The sequence below is a fragment of the Centruroides vittatus genome, unplaced genomic scaffold (genome assembly GCF_030686945.1).
Source record: "Centruroides vittatus isolate TY-2023 unplaced genomic scaffold, ASM3068694v2 contig_986, whole genome shotgun sequence".
Taxonomy (NCBI): Eukaryota; Metazoa; Arthropoda; class Arachnida; order Scorpiones; family Buthidae; genus Centruroides; species Centruroides vittatus.
Window position 1 is genome coordinate 1,134,672 of NW_027122655.1, and position 22,011 is coordinate 1,156,682.

The following is a 22,011-nucleotide window of genomic DNA, read 5'->3' on the forward strand; positions in this document are numbered from 1 at the left end:
CAGAACACAATTAAATGCAAAACACACAGTTAAAGCAATAAACACATATGTCATCCCAGTACTCACATATTCTTTTGGAGTTATACATTGGACTCACACTGATCTTGAGCAACTCCAAAGGAAAACAAGAACAACACTTACTAAGCATAAACAACATCATCCTAAATCCGCCACAGAAAGATTAACCCTTCCACGTAAAGATGGCGGACGTGGCCTGATTGACATAGTTAACCTTCACTACAAACAAATACAGTCACTGCGAGAGTTTTTCTACAAAAAACAAGAAACATCACAATTACATAAAGCAGTAACTCTAGCAGACTCGAATAACACACCATTAAACTTACACTCACATCATATGGACACAACACAACATATAAAAAGCATAGACACCATTAAGCAATCGTGGGCTCGAAAGGCACTCCATGGCAGGCATCCTTATGATCTGGCCCAGGATTTTGTTGACAAAACTGCGTCAAACAGCTGGTTAGCTCGGGGATGCCTCTTTGGGGAGACGGAAGGATTCATGATTGCCATACAGGATCAGGTCATAAATACTAAAAACTACAGAAAACACATACTCAAAGATGCAACACTCACAAATGACACATGCAGAAAATGTCACATCATGCCAGAAACTATACAACACATCACCTCTGGTTGCAAGCTCTTGGCACAGACAGATTATTTACACAGACATAACCAAGTAGCAAATATAATACACCAAGAGCTTGCAAAGAAACACAAATTAGCAGACATCCACGAACCATACTACAAATACATTCCACAGACAGTATTGGAAAACGACATGCACAAAATGTACTACGACAGAGCCATAATCACAGATAAAACAATTTACCACAACAGACCAGACATCACACTCATTGACAAACACAATAAAATCACATACATTATAGACATATCCATTCCAAACACTCACAATATACAAAACGCATGCACTGAAAAAATTAGCAAGTACACAGAACTCGCCCAGGAAATAAGGCATCTGTGGAGGATGGATGGGGTGCTTATTGTACCTGTAGTTCTCTCCTCTACAGGTGTCATACCACACACACTACACAAAAGCCTGGGCACATTAGAATTGAATAGAAACACATACATCACTCTACAGAAGGCCACTATATTGAATACATGTCATATTGTGAGAAAATTCCTGAATACAGACACACACACTGATACACTTCTTTAATTTCTGTTTTGGTTACTATGCCTTGACTTTGGTCCGGCATAGTACACAGCCACCGGTGTTAACCGAGTATATCTAACTTAACCCAACATAATAATAACTCTCCCGTGGTCACCACCTGGTCGTGGTGGGAGAGCCCAGTAATTTTACTGATCCATAGGGCAATGCAGGCTGGAGCACAAGCTCCTGGTAGGGACACCCATGCCAGTAAGGTCTATGGGGAGAAATGAAGCTAAGAGTGACCACACCCACATTCAGTGGAGATATTTATTATGGTGATAACTAGATCAAAGTGTGATACCGGCTCGGACGTCGCCCGGGTTAACAAGGTCCGCGTTCGTGGGTTAGGCAGAGGCTCACGTTCGAAAAATAGGTCACAGTCTCCCCTGGTTACCGGTGGCGAAAGCAGCACCGGCCCAAGCATGGCTACTGCAATGCTCTCAACAGACGTGAGAAACCAACCCAGCCTTGGTGTTTCTGTGGCAATGCATCCACAGACCACAAAGGCTGGAAAACCACGCCAACGGATGAAATGGACAGTAGAAATGAACGAGTTTATCATCCGTACTTATTACACGATCACAAAACTGGAAACAAACATGACAGCATACAGACAACAACTACACCATAAATTCACACAACAATATCCTCACCTCACTGTTACTGAACAAAGGGTTGTTGATCAAAAAAGAACAATTATACACAACAACCTTATCTCACAAACAACACTTGAACTTATCAAACAACAGGTTGCTGATCAAATACATCAACAGACAGAAACATCTAACATTAATGAAGATCATGTAACCTGTCAGGATAATCCAGTAACAAGCATTGATAATAACACACATACAACAATTACCACTAATGATACTACAGACACTTCCTCATCCATCACTGATAACATAGACTTGGATTTAGTTAATATGCTCTCACTTATATTTCAGGAAACACTCACTAAATATACAGGTACAGATCCCACACAACGACCACGAATACCAAAAATCAACACGTCAAAGGAAGTAGGAAAAACACTAAATTATGTAAACACTCACTTACTACCACACTACATTCATTCAATTTCTACACTCGCAGACATTCATACATTAGTTTATGCTGGGGCAGTCACAGTAGTGACACACCATGGACTGAAAGTACAATCACAGACAAATACACAGAAAACACAATTCTATCACAAGCCTGCCTGGCAGAGAAGAATAGAAACACAAATAAATGACATTAGACAGCAATTAGGCAGGCTAACACAATACACTAAAAACAACATAACACCCAAATTAAGGAAACAGCTCAAAAACATTTTCAAGAAAATAAAAACACGCACAAAACATGAACATCACAACACACACATTACAGAATACATTGATACACTAAAACAAAAACTTGCTGCCAAAGCACGTAGACTCAATCGATACAAAACATGTACACTACGAAAACAACAAAATAAATTATTTACAAACAATGAAAAACTCTTTTACAGACAAATTAATAACAAAGCAAACACTGATACACAGCACAGTGGCACACCAACAGAAGAAGAACTCACAACATATTGGTCTTCTCTTTGGTCCAGTGCTGTCATGCACAATGCTGATGCAGGCTGGATCGAGGAGGAGAACAGAAACTTGCACAACATACCAACTATGCCCTGTGTTGAAATAAACATACATGATTTCCAATACACTGTTAACAGAACACACAACTGGAAGACACCTGGTGTAGACAACATTCACAATTTCTGGTACAAAAAGTTTACATCACTGCATCAGGAACTAGCTAAACACCTAACACACATCATCATCAATCCACAAGACATGCCAAATTTTCTTACTCAGGGCATCACCTACATGAAACCTAAAAACAACAATACCACAGACCCCACACAATACAGACCAATTACATGTCTTCCAACACTCTACAAATTATTGACTTCCTGTATTGCAAACAAAATATACAAACATGTTGAAGAACACGACATTCTAACAGAACAACAAAAAGGTTGTCGCAGAAACCACAGGGGATGCAAAGAACAGTTACTCATAGATTCAGTCATTCTACGGCAAGCACACAGACAACACAGAAACATACACATGGCATATATAGACTACAGAAAAGCATTCGACAGTGTTCCACACAGTTGGCTGCTACATATCCTACACATGTACAAAATACATCCATCACTCATTGCATTCTTTCAAAACACTATGCAGCACTGGAGAACAACACTACTTCTGAGGGTTAGTAACACTTCCATACAAACAAACCAAATTTTTATTAGGCGAGGAATTTTTCAAGGAGATTCCTTGAGTCCTCTCTGGTTCTGCTTAGCCCTGAACCCATTATCCAACATGTTAAACAACACGCAATATGGTTACAATATCAGACACAAAAAAACAACACAGTTTACACTGTCACATCTCATGTACATGGATGACATAAAACTTCATGCATCCACACAAAAACAACTTCATCAACTCCTACAAATCACACATTCATACACCAAGGACATACAAATGGAATTTGGCCTAGATAAATGCAAAACAGTTCACATAGAAAAAGGAATCCTGAAGAAAGAAGATTTTGCACTTGGAAATGGAGACATTATTGAATCCATGGAAGAGGGCGAGTTCTACAAGTATTTAGGATTCCAACAGGCCAAACTAACAGAACATACACAAATAAAGCAAAGATTAATTAAAGAATACCAAAGTAGGTTAAATGCTATTCTCAGAACACAGTTAAATGCAAAACATACAGTCAAAGCAATAAACACATATGTCATCCCCGTACTTACATATTCTTTCGGAGTTATACATTGGACTCACACAGATCTCGAGCAACTCCAAAGGAAAACAAGAACTACACTTACTAAGCATAAACAACATCATCCTAAATCTGCCACAGAAAGATTAACCCTTCCACGTAAAGATGGCGGACGTGGCCTGATTGACATAGTTAACCTTCACTACAAACAAATACAGTCACTGCGAGAGTTTTTCTACAAAAAACAAGAAACATCACAATTACATAAAGCAGTAACTCTAGCAGACTCAAATAACACACCATTAAACTTACACTCACATCATATGGACACAACGCAACATATAAAAAGCACAGACACCATTAAGCAATCGTGGGCTCGAAAGGCACTTTATGGCAGGCATCCTTATGATCTGGCTCAGGATTTTGTTGACAAAACTGCATCAAACAGCTGGTTAGCACGGGGATGCCTCTTTGGGGAGACGGAAGGATTCATGATTGCCGTACAGGATCAGGTCATAAATACTAAAAACTACAGAAAACGCATACTCAAAGATACAACACTCACAAATGACACATGCAGAAAATGTCATGTCATGCCAGAAACTATACAACACATCACTTCTGGTTGCAAGCTCTTGGCACAGACAGATTATCTACACAGACATAATCAAGTAGGAAATATAATACACCAAGAGCTTGTAAAGAAACACAAATTAGTAGACATCCACGAGCCATACTACAAATACATTCCACAGACAGTATTCGAAAACAACACGCACAAAATGTACTATGATAGAACCACAATCACAGATAAAACAATTTACCACAACAGACCAGACATCACACTCATTGACAAACACAATAAAATCACATACATTATAGACATATCCATTCCAAACACTCACAATATACAAAACGCATGTGCTGAAAAAATTAGCAAGTACACAGAACTCGCCCAGGAAATAAGGCATCTGTGGAGAATGGATAGGGTGCTTATTGTACCTGTAGTTCTCTCCTCTACATGTGTGATACCACACACACTACACAAAAGCCTGGGCACATTACAATTGAATAGAAACATATACATCACACTACAGAAGGCCACTATATTGAATACATGTCATATTGTGAGAAAATTTCTGAATACAGACACACACACTGATACACTTCTTTAATTTCTGTTTTGGTTACTATGCCTTGACTTTGGTCCAGCATAGTACACAGCCATCGGTGTTAATCGAGTATCTCTCACTTAACCCAACACAATAATAATAATAATTATTGAAAAATAGTTGTTTGTGCTCACATATCAAAATATATAGTCCAGAATTTATCTGCTTATAATTCTTCTGCCATACAAACTAAAACCCAAATGATGTATATTTCAACCCAATTCAATTAGAAATGCAAAATGAGCTACCAAATTATTAATCATGTCATAACAAGACTAATTTAATGACAAGATATAAAGCAATTTGGCTACAAGTAGGCAGTTAGGTTACCTTTAAATTGTTATAGCCCAATTAATAATTTAGCAGTTTGTTGGTATTTCTAATTTGGGCTTTCACAAGTTTTTCTAAATATAAATCAATTATATTGGATCTTTTTAAACTATAATTTTATTTTTGGATGAAATAGTAAAATTATAGAGCATCTGATAATTTGGTTTTACAATTCTTCAACTAATTAGAAATACAAAATTGTCCCAGAGTGAATTTGAACCTACATTCCAGTCCCATTCCAGGCCAATTCATTTCTTTCTGAATATTCTAAATTATTTAGTAAATATTAATTTAATTATAATTATTAAATTTAATAAGAGTTGACACCTACCTCTACTATGAAATTATTTAGAATTTAATTAATAGTTGTGGTAAAGTAGCCAGATTCAATACACCAACCATTTGTCTTATTATCAAAATCATTTGATTTTGAGATGTTTATAAATGTTGTTGGAGTGCATGTGATGTGACTAAGCATGTTAATATTTAAATTTTAATTGTATTCCATCTATTTAAATTTTTGATTGTAGTACCCACAAGGAAGAAAGAGTAAAAGGAAAAATAAATAAAATTGTTATTAGAAAAGACCTTTCAAAAAGATGGTATTCAGAGTATAGTTTTAAATACAATAAAACCTGTGTGAACTGTAATGGCATGGTAACAATTTTTTCAATTTTGTCAGGTTTTAGATTTTTTTTAATCTAAACTATACCAGATAAACATCACACAGTTAAGTTCATTTTTATAGTAAAAGTTATTACTAGGTTTAATCAAAATTATAATTGAATAGTTATCAATTCTTGCATCTCAGTACTTCTGTATTACTTGAATTACAAGCATCTAAATTAATTCAATGTAATTTTACCTAAATATGAAAGTATTGAAATGCAAAAAAATTGAAAATTATTTGATTCTAAAAGATTCTTGTTGCTTCTGAGAACTTGTGCTAGGTATTTGAATATGCGGAGTTCTCAGATACGAGGGCAGGTTTTTTTTTTCAACCTCTGATGGTCCATAAAACAAAGACAAGTGTAAATAACAAAATGAATTTATTACCAAAAGTTAGGTACAAACATGGTTACTTTTCAACATAATCACCGTGAAGATTGAGGCATTTGTCTATCTGTGGACGAGCTTTGAAATCTCCTCTTCATACAATGTTGCCACCAGTGACTTGAGATGGCCTTAACAACATTGTTTTGAAGATTGTTATTAGTCTCAAACCTCTGCCCTGCTAGCCACATTTTCAGTTCAAGAAAGAGATGGAAGTCTTCACACATTCAGACTTCCACCCAACTTTTTAATGTGTGAAGACTTCCACTTCTTTCCCGAACTGAAAATGTGGCTAGCAGGGCAAAGGTTTGAGATCTCTTAAACAACATTAGAGCCCACCTCAAGTCATTGGCAGCAACATTCTATGAAGAGAGAATGGAAAAGTTTGTCCAAAGATATCAATCTTCATGGTGATTATGTCAAAAAGTATGTAACTTTTGGTAATAAATTCATTTTGTTATTTACACTCATCTTTGTTTTATGGACCATCAGATCTTAAAAAAACAGCCTATGCTTATGAGCTTGTACAATGGCAACGAGTCAATTTGAGAACTGAGGACTAATATGTTGCTCTGCAGTTGGAAATTCTAATTGCATTACAGTAATAGAGAGATAAGTAATTCTGTGATCTTGCTTGAAAGAATTTTAATAATCTAATTAATCATTAATTTTAATCTTAATAACATTATTGGTAATTTCAAACTTGTACTGAGTATTTGAAAGCAGTTGATGCTAATATCACATTAGTATATCGATACAACCTAACAATCTTCAAAATTCTAATGAATGATAAAAACTATATAAATGCAATTTGACATCATGGATTCACTCAAGCTGATAAATGACCAATGGTTCAAATAAAAACTAGTCTATGTGGGTGCCATTGGATGCCATTATATAATTTACAACAATGACTCAAAGAACATAGATACACAATTGAAAAAATCTCAACAACGTGACACTGGCAGCTTACTCACAACATCAGAACATACAAGTAAACTGGGAGCAAGCAAGGATCATTAGAGCTGCATCTAATATGCATATTATGGGATATCTAGAGAATTTGGAAATTTATAAGACTCATAAAAAATCCAAGTGCATCAACCATAGGGATGCAGACAATCTTTCTAATGCATGGCAGTCCATTTACAAAATTTAATTATTTCATCATTTTATTAATGGACATTTATTCATTTATTTTTATTAATTTTGCATATATTAGTTGTTATTTATTCATATATTTTATTATCTTAAGATAATGCCCATCATTCACATGCTGTCCATGGAAGCTGTGGAAGTGTCGCTTCCCTTGTATTTCTAAAATATAAGTACATATTGTGCTATTATTTTAACATACTTTGAATTACTTAATGCAGTTATAATAAAATATAAATTTTATGTATTTTATTACAAATTTCTATACATGTGAAAAACAATGATAAGATTTCTATTGTATATTTGAATATAAATTTGTATATGCATATTCCCAATGGAAATGCCATATTGTTGAATACAGGACAGCAGTGGCGTAGCATGGGTGTCAGCCGCCTGGGGCGGAGGAAAGTTTTGCCACCCCCTTATTTAGGTATTATTATTATTTATTGTGAAATTTTGCCGCCCCCCTTAAAGTGCCACCTGCCATCCCTGCCACCCCCGCTGCCCCACTATGCTACGCCACTGCAGGACAGCTTCCGCAGTGAAAATAACTGAATCACAGTCAAATTATAGGCATTCATGCATGCACTTTACAGAGCACCAACCTCTAGCAGTTTAGCTGGTGGATGCTACATACCAAAATATCATATAATGTGGTGTGATGAGTTGATGAGAAACAAAACAAGTAATACACCACGATTTAAACAATTGTTACAAATAACTATTCTAATGATAATTTATTCTAATGATAATTTAGTCAACCAAAAGTACACAATTCCGGAACAATCGGTGACATTACACGTTGTCTCGTCTATTATACAGAATTTTACCCGGTTGTTTCACCTTGTTCACGATACACATTGATCAAGCTACACATGTGAGTCCCGTAAATGGCCAGCTCGCAATCCATTTGAATTGTCACGTAATCCGAATTAAAACTAACTTAAATTAAATTAAAACTAATGTGATTTAGATTAGAAAAAAGAGTATAGAAAGATTATATTAGAAGGGGATCCCAAGATTATATTAGAAGGAGATCATATTTATCACTTTAGCGAGTTGGGCAATCAACGACGTCTATCACAATTAATCGAGAGAACACTACCTGACCACGTGGCCACTTTTCAGTGGGGCGAATCATCCAATTGCGAATCCTCCTTTATATCCTGATGGTACTGATCCTTTTTCCCAACTCCTCCAAACTTCCTTTGTCTAAGCCTATCTGGTTTCGTTTCAGTCATCACTCGTACTTCTCACCTTGATTCCCACGTGCTTCACCTCTCGCAGTCCTGACCCCTGAATGGCAAAAATCGTCCTGAAACTCCTTGACTTGGATAGGTGACCCCTCACTAGCCCAAAACTCGCCATAAAATAATCATTTGCAGTTGAGTGGATTAAACAGTGGGAAATGATAGGATTAGTATAATAAGTGTATTAAACACTAACTTACAAAATAATAACAAAAATATAATATTATACCTGGGGGGGTTTTGCCCACCACAATAATGCTTCCAATGATTCCATCCATTACTCACTGGTAAGGAGCTATTTGACTAAGTGGATTGTTTTAAGATTTAAAAAATAATGACGATTTTATATTATTTTTATGTGCATTTTTTTACAAAGCTATATTTAATTATAATTTTCTTTTAATTATAATTATAATTGACAGATTTTCAGACAGAAAATCTTTAGAATTTTTATCACGTTTAGATATTAATAATTTTAAATATTGAGCATCAAACACAAGACCGTGTTATTTATTAAACACTTGGAACTTTTCCACTTCTATTAGTTGACATCAACTAATAGAAGTGGAAAAGTGCCAAGTGTTTAATAAATAACACGGTCTTGTGTTTGATGCTCAACATATAAGAAAACACGGTTTCAAGAATACCAAATTTTAAATATTATGAAAAACAATTTTCTGAAGTGAGTAAATTTTTAAGTAAAATCAAAAAATTCTCTGTAAAGTTATCTAAATTACATAGTGAATTGTAATATTTATATTCATGTCCAGACTATATTGGCAAGTCACTCTTGGTCATTAATTATAATATTTTTTGTCTATCTGAACAAAGATATACTAAAAGAATTATACAATTTAATATCATTAATTTTTATGGTACCATCTATGAGTTCATCCATTGAGTACAGTTTTCCAACCATGAAGCAAATTGATACATTGGCAAGAAACACTCAGAGGAAAGATTGTCGTCACTAGCATTGCTTTTAAATACTTTGATGGAATCAACAACCAGCGATTTTTTTTTTTTTTTTTTTTTTTTTTTTTTTTTTTTTTTAGTAATTAATGACTTTGCAGAAAAAAATTGCAGAGTAGAGTTAGTTTATAAGAAAATAATAAAAACAAGTTCTTATATCTTTTGTTTCGTGTCAATTATCTATTTTATAATAAAATAAACTGTTTATTTTTGTCATTTCCAGTATTTGTTTAAAATTTTTATGGGAACAGCTTTCCTGTCATCAAATGTCACTGCACACCAATGATGTCCCTAAATTCAAATTCTTGTTCTTTTAAATTTATATATACATTCTTTTATTATTCCATTCCTTTATATTCTGTAACTGATTACAGAATTTAAAGGATTTGTTAAATTTGTTGCTGGAGTTATAAAGGTGTAAGTTTTTGTGATCTGAGTATTTGAGAACAAGGTCATTAACTAACTACTCTGTAGTCCATATAAAGCCAATTTGCACCACTGCAACATTATTGACATTATATTCAACATACAAGGGCTGTTCAGAAAGTTTGCGGCCTTGCCTATATGCGGCGCTGTGATCAATTTAATTTTTGGCGGGAATTATTCAGACATCTTTGCTAAAGATACAATACCAATTTCCACTTGATTTGTCGTAAAGTTTTTCCATGACCGCTTAGCAGATAGTTAGTGTGGAAGTGCTTTGTCAAAAATGAAGAAGACGGAGACTCGTGCGGTCATAAAATACCTGACGAAAAAAGGGTTGACCCCATCTCAAATCAAAGCTGACATGGATGAAGTTTTGGAAGAGTCTGCTCCTTTGTACACCACTGTGAAAAAATGGACAGCCCTTTTTAAATCTGGCAGAGAGAGTGTGGAAGATGACCCTCGCAGCGGACGGCCGTCAACTGCTGTCACTGAAGAAAATATCGACAAAGTTCACGATTTTGTGTTAGCAGATCGCCGTTTGAAAACGTGTGAGATAGCTGAGACAACAGGCATCTCTGTCGACCGAGTGCACCACATCTTAACCTAAAATTTGGGTATGACGAAGGTCTCAGCAAGGTTGTTGCCGCATCTGCTGACCACTGAGCAAAATTGGGTTCGCACTTTGATGTCAAAGGAGTGTTTGGACTTCTACCAGAAAAATCCACAGAATTTCTTGCATTGGTTTGTGACTACTGATGAAATGTGGATCCATTACTACACTCCTGAAACAAAACAACAGTCGAAGCAGTGGAAACACCACAGTTCGCCACCACCAAAGAAGGCAAGACAGTTCCATCAGCGTGGAAAGTGATAGCTTCGGTTTTTTGGGATGCTAAAGGCATCATGTTTATTGACTACCTAGAAAGAGGAAAGACCATCAATGCTGTCTATTACTGTGAACTTTTGGAAAAACTGAAGAAAGAAATCAAAGAAAAGAGGCAACACTTGAAGAAGAAAAAGGGTTTTGTTCCACCACGATAATGCACCTGCACATTCCGCCAGAATCTCCGAACAAAAGATAAACGAACTTCACTTCCAATTAGTTCCACATCCACTGTACTCACCTGATTTGGCCCCCAGTAACTTCCACCTTTTTCCAAACCTAAAAAAATTTTTGGCTGGAAAGAGATTCCACTCAAATGATGAAGTCATCTCTGAAGTGAATGAGTATTTTGCACACCTTGACAAATCGACCTATTGTGATGGCATAAAAAAGCTAGAACATCGCTGGAATAAGTGCATTGCTAATAAAAGGAAACTATATTGAAAAATAAAAAAAGTTTTAACATTATTTTGTTTGTTGTTCTATTTGAGGCTGCGAACTTTCCGAACAGCCCTCGTATTTGATTTAAATATAATGCATTTGTATTTGAAACTTAAAAGGTATATGATTTTGTCCTTGATTTAATTAATTCCAGTGTTGAAACAAAATAAAACTTTGTTCCAATCAAAGTTTTATTTTGTTTAGATGGGTGTTTTGGTGTTAAAAATTTTTCACTGTAAAAAATAACTCAAGTTAAAGGTGAAACTGATAAAAGAGCAGAATCGATATCACTAATTTATAAAATAAATATATTAGATATTTTTATTTTAAATAATGTTGTGTATGATCATTGCTTGTATTCTTTACAAATTTATCTGTTACTTCTTGAAGAAAGTGGAATATAATTTTGAGAAAGTTTTTATTTAAATCTTTTTTTTTTATTATTTTTTTTTAGATTTGGAAAAGTGGCAACCTTATTGTCGCATTACATTGAAAATTACTAAAGAGGTAAGATTAATGATCCATTTTATTTGCAGTTTTATTCATTACAAAACATAATTTAATTAAATTAAAAATAGGTTGCTGGATATAATACTATTAGCGAAGCATTTCGGAGATTGGATTTTACTAATGCTGTTAGAGATATTAGAAGATTCAACTACATATGCAAGGTATTTATAATTGATTCTATACCAAAAAATTATATATATGCAATGGAATGGGAAGTTCAGAATACACTCATATTCTTTCAATAGTTCTGGTAAAAAAATTACTAATGTCTGAGGAAGGCTAAACATAAAATGGCTAAAAACATATTGTAATGTATGGTATTAAAACCTAATTTTAACATTTTCAGCAAAAAAATAAAAAATAAAAAAGTTGTGATTGTACTCTGAATCAATTCTATGTAGCTTTTCAATTTTAATTATTTAATCTGCTCTATATTTATAATTAAAAATGAGAATATAACTGATACATTAGTACTTTTTTTCATATTATTTTATTTTAATAGCGTAATTTTTTTTCTTTCTGTAATTCAATTTATCTTAATTTACTTAAAAATAAAACCTATTATTTAATATATTCTAGACTTAATTTTTAAAAATATAGACAGATAAATCTTGTATAAAATCAGTATCTATAAACTTTCTGGTTTAGTTTTGGTAAGATATTATGTTTTTAAGTTGGTTGTTGCCAATTGTTTCAAATGCATATTTTATATTTAAGTGACTTGCTAAAGAGAGATATAAGTTTGACTATATAATTTTTACAAAAAAAATAGATTACTGGTATGCATGTAACATCACTGTTGAACCTTTACTTCCAGTAAGAAATAATACACAAATGAACAAACATTTTCAATCTTAATCAAGATCTACCTCAGGTTTTGGATCACTTGAGTTCCAATTAAGGAATGCAATGATTTGAACGTTTTTAAATACAAATTATTTTAACCAGATTGGAATTAAGAACTAAGACTTAAACTGAAATGATAAATTAAATATACATATAGGCCTATAGACAGAAATCCACCCAAATGTATATATTAAGGGGAGATCACCTCAACAGGGGAATAATATGCGATGATTAATGGTTATGGTGGCCATGCTCCTCACAAGTGTATCACCAGGCGTATGATATCTAGTTACTGTCCTTGAAATTAATACACTTCCGTCATCTAGCTTTGAGTATCTCAAGGGTCTCCAGGGCCCTGATGTGATTGATTTGGAACAATCTTTTTATAAGCCTGGTGTTATGTAGGTCAGCCTGCACCTCGGTCTGTGGCATAGGCAGACAGGGCAGTGGTGTTTCCTCCCTTTGTCTATATTGTACTTGTGTTCTGAGATTCTTTTTTGTACAGAGTGTTTGGTTGACCTATATAGACCAAATCCCTCTGGAACCTATGGTCCCTGATCAGGATGCTGTACACCCCAGGAGCCATAAAATTATCCAATTTGTCCTTTGCATTCCTTAGTAACGAGTATATTGTTGGCAATCTCTTGTATGCCTTTTTCGCGTGCTATTTCCGTATATAAGGTATGCAAGCTCCTGTTGTATTCTATGACCATTCGTATTTCATTAGAGCCCCAATCTGTGTTCCTGCTGGTGCCCCCTGGCTCGTAGAGGTGCATTGCCTCATGCTTTGTTTATAGAAGATGTAAGCTAAATTATGAATTAGGTCTTTTTTGTACCCATGCCTGTGTCCAACTGTGCCAACTGTGTCCTTCCATCTGGAGTTGTGTGAATGCTCGTCTGGTTAATGCCCTGAATGCTGCTATCTTATATGGGTAAGGGTCAGCCAAGTCTGCCAGTATGAATAATGGCAGACATGGCTGTGAACTTAATAGGTGATTAGGCATCCACACAAGCACAGCTAAAAGTTTTATGTCATTCTTGTACATAAGATGAGGTACATGTACATAAGATATTATGTATTGTGTTGTTTAGTTGTGTTTGATGTATCTTTATTTAGTGTTGTTTAATTTACTGGACCAAAGCCAGACAAAACCAAAGATGACTCTCCCTGCAAAATGCCTTGTCTGTGTTTTTGGTTTGTTTTGGTGTGTTGTGAAACCTGAGATAGTGTTGTTCTGCAGCATTGTATTATACTTTCAAAAAATGAAATTTGTGTTGGATATATTTTGTATAGGTGTAGCATATGCAATAGAACATCTAACTCTATAACCTAAATCCAGCAATATTGTCACTTACTTGTCAAGAAAACATTTTCATCCACTTTCAATGAACATCTTCAGGATAAAGATTGAAATATAATCACATGATTTTTGAATGACCCTGTTCATATTTGTTGTCATCCACTGATTGGTGGAGATGATTCAAATATTTGGGTGTCTACTAATGATTGCTGGAGATGTCTCCCTATGAATTGGTGTAAATGCCAGTGTTTAAGAGGGTGAAGGAATACTTTCCATCATTGAAGTTGGTGGTCTTATTCAAAATTGCCTAGTATATTTTCAACAGAAAATCATCGTCTTCTTTCATACATCATTTGAATCATCTGCACCAATCAGTGGGCACTGACATACAAAGTGTATCGTTTGAAAATTGTGTGGTAATCTATATATATAAAAATGAATGTATGTTTGTCTGCTGCTGTCTGTTTGTCCTTCATGCATTAATACACCATTTATCCAATTGCCATGAAACTTTGGGAAGTTGTTTAATACATTCCTGCAAAGGTTTGTGGCATATGTGAAGACCACCATTTCCCCAACTTCCAAAAATATCTTTATATATGGATTAAGGCTTTTATGTCCAACAGATGGCGCTAACTCTGACGACCTAAGTTTGCTTTTCTCTGAGAATAGACTAAAGCAGATCATTTTCTATCTATATAAATAAGATATAACGTTTCTTTGTTCCTACCGATTCCTTTAAAATTTTGACACAACATTGCATTCGAATACGCACGTGTTTTTATATAATATACATGTTGAAATTCCCCCTACTGGGGGGAGATGGACAGGATTAAGGCTTACCATGAAGAACTCTGCTTCTATTTATACTATTTTACATGCAGTTTTTTGTGTTTTTAATTGTGTTTTAATAGGTTACGTCAACAGAATATACACTAAAGAGATTTTTCGATATTCCCCAGCGGGGAAAGGGACAGGATTAAGGCTTGCTGTGAAGAACTCTGCTTTTATTATATTATTTTAGATGCGTTTTTGATTGTGTTTTAATAGGGTTTGTCAAGAGAATGTACACTAAGAAGGGATTTTTTGAAATTCCCCCCACGGGGGAAGTATTATACATTTATAATAGATACATTTTGAGCCACAACAACGCGTGGCCAGGTCAGCTAGTATTTTACATATTGAAGTTTAGCTTGAAGATATACGTTAAAAGTAGATGAAAATGTTTGCTTGAGAAGTGAGTGACAATTTTTCTAGTTTTTAGGTTGAGTTAGATATTCTTTACATATTTACCAGCATTCATCAGTCATTCCTTGCATATGCAATAAACATGAATGTTGGATATTGTCAAATGGCATCCTGTAATCTGTGTACTGTACACTACATGTAAGCTTCTGGATTGTTTGTGCACTTGTAGACTGAATCTATGACTTAACTGTTTTTGCATCCCGTATGGTTTATATGACAGCTTTTTTGTTGCTCTATGAGAATCTTGTGTCGTTCTACAGGATAGCATATTTTGTTTGTGATGCATGAAGTTAGTAATTTGTAGAGAATAGGAAGGCATGATTGGTCTGTATTATGTAGGGTATATGTGTTGCCATGTTTGGGTTTTATATATATGTGATACCTTGTGTAATAAATTTTGGCATGTCTTATAGATTGTCAAATATGTACAGCACATACTTGGTTAATTTATGGTCACTGATGATGATTGAAAATATTTATTCTTTCAATAAATCTATTGCTGATAAATAAGTTGAATTATTATTCTTGAATAATAACCAGTTTAGAATTTATTGAGATATAATAATGCTAACGATATGGTAAAATAATGAAATAACTATGTTACTTATTAAGAAAAGACTAAAGTCATGAAGGACCAAACCCATATTGTGTAGCTCTACCATCTAGAACCTTATCCACTCGGCTACTGCCATTTTTAGCATAGGTAGAACTTCTAGACTTACAAGCTAAACACTCAATTTTTAGAGGCCTGTTTTTCGGAAATGCTTGAAAAGTGAGTTCTATTATTTGGGACTATTTGTGTTTGGCGTTACATGATCATCAAGTTTCATTCGAATTGGAGATGCGAATGTCTGGGTCGGCTCCTTGTAAATATAATGAGATCTCAACTTAGATAGTGGGATGAATCAAAATCGACATTTAATTCGGTCCCAACCATATAATTGATCCTGGGACTTGCATTATCTAGTTTTCCTTTGTCATGTTTTGGAGAAAAGGGTTTTATTTTCATCATTACTTTTCTTTTTATGGAAAGAAAAATATATTTTAAATATTAGCAAGGTTGAGGCCAAAGTTTTAAATGCAAAAATGTGTTCGTCGGACATTCAGTGCCTATTTCCTGTAAGCCTAGAAGTTTGACAATGGTGTTTGGAATGTCGAGCATGATTCCACTGACTTTCTAAACACCATTGTCAAACTTCTAGGCTTATGGGAAAGCAGTGCTGAATGTTCAACATACATGTTTTGTTTGTACTGACTAAGGCTATACCGAAATATAGCCAGTCTGGTTGCGGGGTACTCGACTGAGGACTTTACAATTAAAATAAAAGACACGTGTTGTTAGCAGGAAGTACTTTAATAATATAACAAAGAATTACTTAACAAACAGCTAATGGACTTAACTAATATACTTAAAAACTATACAATGCCTTGAACTTATACACTAAGGCAGTGTTTCCCAAAGTGTGGTACGTGTACCCCCAGGGGTACGGGAAGAGTTTAGTGGGGGTACACGCCGCACTGTGCTTCGGCTGTTCCTGGTGCAACAAGCAGTTTACTTTTTTTTTATTACAAACATAGAAAAATAATAAAAAAAACTTCGTTACTTCTTAGCGGTTTCGCAGGGTGCTGTGATTCTGTGTATTCCTCCACCCTATGGCCAAGACAACAGTGTCACACAAAAACCTCCAGTATTTACACATTGAATTGTTACAATGTGCGCGTGTGTATTTTTAGCTTTTGTGCGATTTTTCTAACAGGAAAGGTTTGTTATATGCTTTAGTATTAATAAAAAGCTAAAAATGCCCAATAAACCAATTTTTCTGTAGCTAGTTACTACAACTAACAATTCTTAGCAGAGACTTACTTTGACAGTTCTTCTAGAAAGACGAAAATGAGACCTAAAGTCCATATCGCTATATCTAGGAACGATATTTTCCACATAGTCTTCTATTTTGGCTTTTTTGATTTTTCAATTGCAGCAGCATATAGAAATGGAATATCCTCGTTATCTTTGGTTTTTTATTTAAAGTATATGCAATTTTTTTGACGAGGGGTACTCAGCATTAAGAAAATTATACAAAGGGTACACAGATGTCAAAAGTTTGGGAAACACTGCACTAAGGTAATGCTTAGACTAACATGAAAGAAAGAACTTCACTTATTCTAAAATACATATATAGATATATATACAATTATTTACATGGTGGCATATTTGGTTGTTACATCCAATTGATACGATTACGTCACAGATTCGATACCCCTTGTTCACAGGCACGTGGCCGGACTCACTCCATGAACACGATATACGGTGCCAAATTAAAGAACTAATTGTCCTGATGAGTACTCCTAGTACTTACATATAATTTTAATTTAATTTATTACTAGCTTTCGCAAAATTCAGGTTGATGGGGTTTGATTGTCTTCACGCACAAACTTCACTTATCTTTCTTCCAGATTCGGACATTACCCACCATCCTCTCCTTTAGTTTAGGATCAATCCCGTCTCCAGAGTCCACGTATGAACAAAACCCCAAAAAAGATCCTTCTGCACGTGTGACATACGTTTTTATATCTCCCTCTCATCCGGGAGCCTTTACTGGGCATGTGACCTTCTTTCCACCAATCCGCATTTACCACTGTTGTGACCCCAAAAGGTGATACGGAGCTTAAAGTAAAACGAACGCGTCACAATTAACAGAAAACCCGATACAATATTATAAAGAAAAACGGAATGAATATATGTATAAATTACAACTATTAAGTTCTTTACAATTACAATAGTGGCGGAGCACTACATGTTTTTATAGATTAAAGTAAAAGTTACTATATGAAAAGATTAAACTTTTAAAGATCTCTTAGACCAACCCATGGATCACACTGCAGCCTACTGCACACTAGACATTTTAGGTACATTTTCATTTATTTTGATAAGGTATGTCATAAAAATTATTTTCATTTTACTGGATACACTTTTATTTCATAATGATGTAATTAGTGCTAGAAAATTGTTTTATCTAGAACTGTTATGCATGTGGGGTAGTACATATTGTTGTGAACAATTCTTTTTTGTGCATGAAAAACATCAAAACTGCTAAAAGAAATAGTTAAATGGGAATCACTCAATCTAACATTCTTAGAATTAAGACCAGTACCATAAACAGAGATATTGACAATATTATAAAAGGAAAGCAATGTCAAAAATTACATTGAATTTATTTTTATCTTGTGTGAATATAATTTTTTTTACTGTCGATAATGAAGTATTTTTTGTAATTATATATATTTGTTATTAAAAATTGATACTCATATTTTGAACTTTTAAAAGCATATATAAAATATATGCTTTTAAAGTACTGTTGTGGCCCTCTGAATATAAGTAAATTTCTAATTTGGCCCATAAAGAAAAAAGGTTGGACAACCGTCTTAGACAAACACAAGGAAATGAAAATATCAGATTTCATGAAGAAAATTGAAAAAATCAAGAAATTGCCAATACTTCAAACCCAGCACTCCTAGTAGTTGGATTTGTAATGCCATTACTTGAGGGTGAGTGCTGCCCTCACCCTACATATTTTTGTATTCTTAATTATTTGTCTTGAGAAATTTTACTAAGATCAGGAATTTTTTTTAATGAATAATACAGGTTTTAATGTTTTATTTTACTTCACTTCAGTTAGAATGCATTAAAAGTAATTTTGATGTACAAACAGGAAATTGATATCTAATCAGATCAATAAAAACAGAAATACAATATCTAAAATTATTGTTAAATTTAATTATAAAACACAACCACTCACAACTGGGTAGACTTGATAATAATGTTGCCACCTTTTCAAAATTGCTGACCCAGACAGGGTCAGAAATTTATAAAAATTGGCAACTTTGTTTTGAACAGGTCATAACCATTTTTGAAATTCATTTTGTGTCAGTCAATCTTTATTAAATTTACAAGTTTACTTCCTCTTTTTTAGGGTTTTCAATTTCTCAAGTTGTCATATTAAATAATTAAAATAGAAATTATAAACTTGTAAACTGAAACTGTCACATTTGTTTTACAATAGGTTTGTTCTAACACAAGTCCCTGATTGGTATGAATTTGAAACTGTACAAAGCATGTGCAATGTCATTTTACAGCCAAGAACTGAACAATGTGCATGCCAGTTTTAAATATTTGCCAGAGATATTTGCAAGTTAGAATTTTAAAAGTACATTTTCTGTCAATTAGCCTAGGGATAAGATGGAGATAACTTTGGGTGGGGGTGTAAAGTTAGTCTTTAACTGTTAAAATAAAATGCTTCTAAATATTTTTATTAATTTAATTTGTTTTATCACAATTTCTACAAAAATCGGATAAATTAATAATTAATATGGACCAGCTTGTCTGGATGAAAACCAGCCTGGTGGCAACCCTACTTGATAAAAACCACAAAAATAAGTCAACAACTACCAGATTATATCAGGGTATTATATTGTGATTATTTTAAATTAATTATTAAATAATTTGTCACTAGAGGGAGGCATTAGGTGCCATCTCTTATTAGATTATTTAATTAAATTATAATTATTAAATTTAGAAAATTCTGAAAGAAAAGAATGGGTACGAAGTGGGACTCAAACCCACAACTGCCACTTACCGTGCAGATGTGTTGCCAGTTATGCTACCTGAACCACCAGTCTAATCTCCTCTTATAGATATATTTAAACATGAGATAACCATTGTCATGTTTAAATATACTCTATCTGGTAGTATATATATCAATAGTTATCTCATTTTTAAGTACAGGTAACTCCCGTATAACAGGTGTTATGTTCCAAAAAAGTTGCCGTGTTATGCAAATCCATGTTATAAGAAACAAAGAACTAGTACAAAAAGGGGGGGTTAGGTTCCAAAAATTAAAAAACATGCTATTATATTTTCATAATTAAGATAAATATCTTTATTAAAATTTTCTTAAGAAGTGATACATATTAATATAAATTAAACAACACCGAAAGCAGAAGCGTCAAGATCTGGCAACACAAAACAAGTTTCAAGAAGGACCATGTGTATCACAGAAGGCAGGAAAAGAAAATTTACACTCTGTACTTAAATACTAATAGTGCACGAAAATTATGCAGGAAAATCTGATAGTATGTACGCACTTGAATGAAAAATGTCAAATGAGGTATCTTTTGCACTTAAAAGCTTTATCACATTTATTGAACTGTTGTATGGAGATTTCCCTAATTTTAAATTAGATAAAGTTTGCTTTTAATAGTTTTTATTACATTAATATTGTACAAAGGTTTTACCCAATTCTCAAACCATGTTAGAGTGAATCCGTGCTATAAAAGCATCATGTTATATGGGGATGTTCCCAATTCTCGAACCATGTTAGAATGAATCCGTGCTATAGAAGTGCCATGTTATACAGGGTTACCTGTATATCTGGTAATATATATATCAATAGTTATCTCATTTTTAAGTATATCTGGAAGAGGAGATTGAACTGGTGATTCGGGTAACATAACTTGCAACACATCTGCACAGTAAGTGGCAGTTGTGGGTTTGAGTCCAACTCTGTGCTGATTCTTTTCTTTCAGAGTTTTCTAAATTTAATAATTATAATTTTAATTAAATAATCTAATAAGAGATGGCACCTACTGCCTCCCTCTAGTGACAAATTATTTAGTAATTAATTTAAAATAATCACAATATAATACCCTGATATAATCCGGTAGTTGTTGGCTTATTATATATGTAGAGTACAGTACATTGGATTTGTAGATGTTGGTTTATGTATATGTAAACTGCAAAAAATCAAATAAGGCTGCCGGCAAAAATACTGCCATCAACTTGGACAACATAGATTGCTTCCCCTGGCGTGGAAGTCATTCTACAAATTGTAAACTCTCTCCCTCCTTTTCTCTTTCTTATGTCACCTCCATTCTTCACACATGTATGGCAATCCTCCATTATTTCAACAGCTGTGGGGTCATTTAGCCTGATGATGCCCACTCAACTTGGGCAAAAATGTGCTGAATGGCATCATTCACTTTTTTCTGCTGGTATTTGGTTTTTTGTGGTTTTTACTTATAGTTTTTATTCAATATAAACGTTGCAAAAAGTTCACTGAGTTCAGCGTTATGTCCACGTTTGCTTGTCGCAAGTACTTTCAACGAACCTTACTGTCGTCGTCTTCAGGCGAGTTCGTAAATTTGCCAAAAAACTTTAAAAAGAAACAAAACCGATGCAGAATGGAACGCATAAAGCTTTACCAAAGCCATTACGAATGTAAATTAAAAATTCAAAAAACATTCGAAAGCCGATCGAGCATCTAGCTCCATGACTAGCGAGGCCATGCATGCACAGACCTGCGCTTACGCTAATTGTATATTAGAAACGCTAAAGCGCGTTTAAACGCTTGAATAACGTGACCCAGATATTGGGCAGCTC

General features: G+C 34.2%; 1 protein-coding gene across 1 annotated transcript in view; it reads left to right on the forward strand.

The window, feature by feature from the left end:
- Positions 1 to 22,011, forward strand: part of LOC136985994 (F-box only protein 25) — an 81,015-nt gene that overhangs the window by 47,297 nt on the left and 11,707 nt on the right. Inside the window, exons 3-4 of the mRNA XM_067283428.1 lie at positions 12,125 to 12,177; positions 12,249 to 12,341. Of these exons, the coding sequence (XP_067139529.1) occupies positions 12,125 to 12,177; positions 12,249 to 12,341 (146 nt within the window). The remainder of the gene's footprint in view (positions 1 to 12,124; positions 12,178 to 12,248; positions 12,342 to 22,011) is intronic.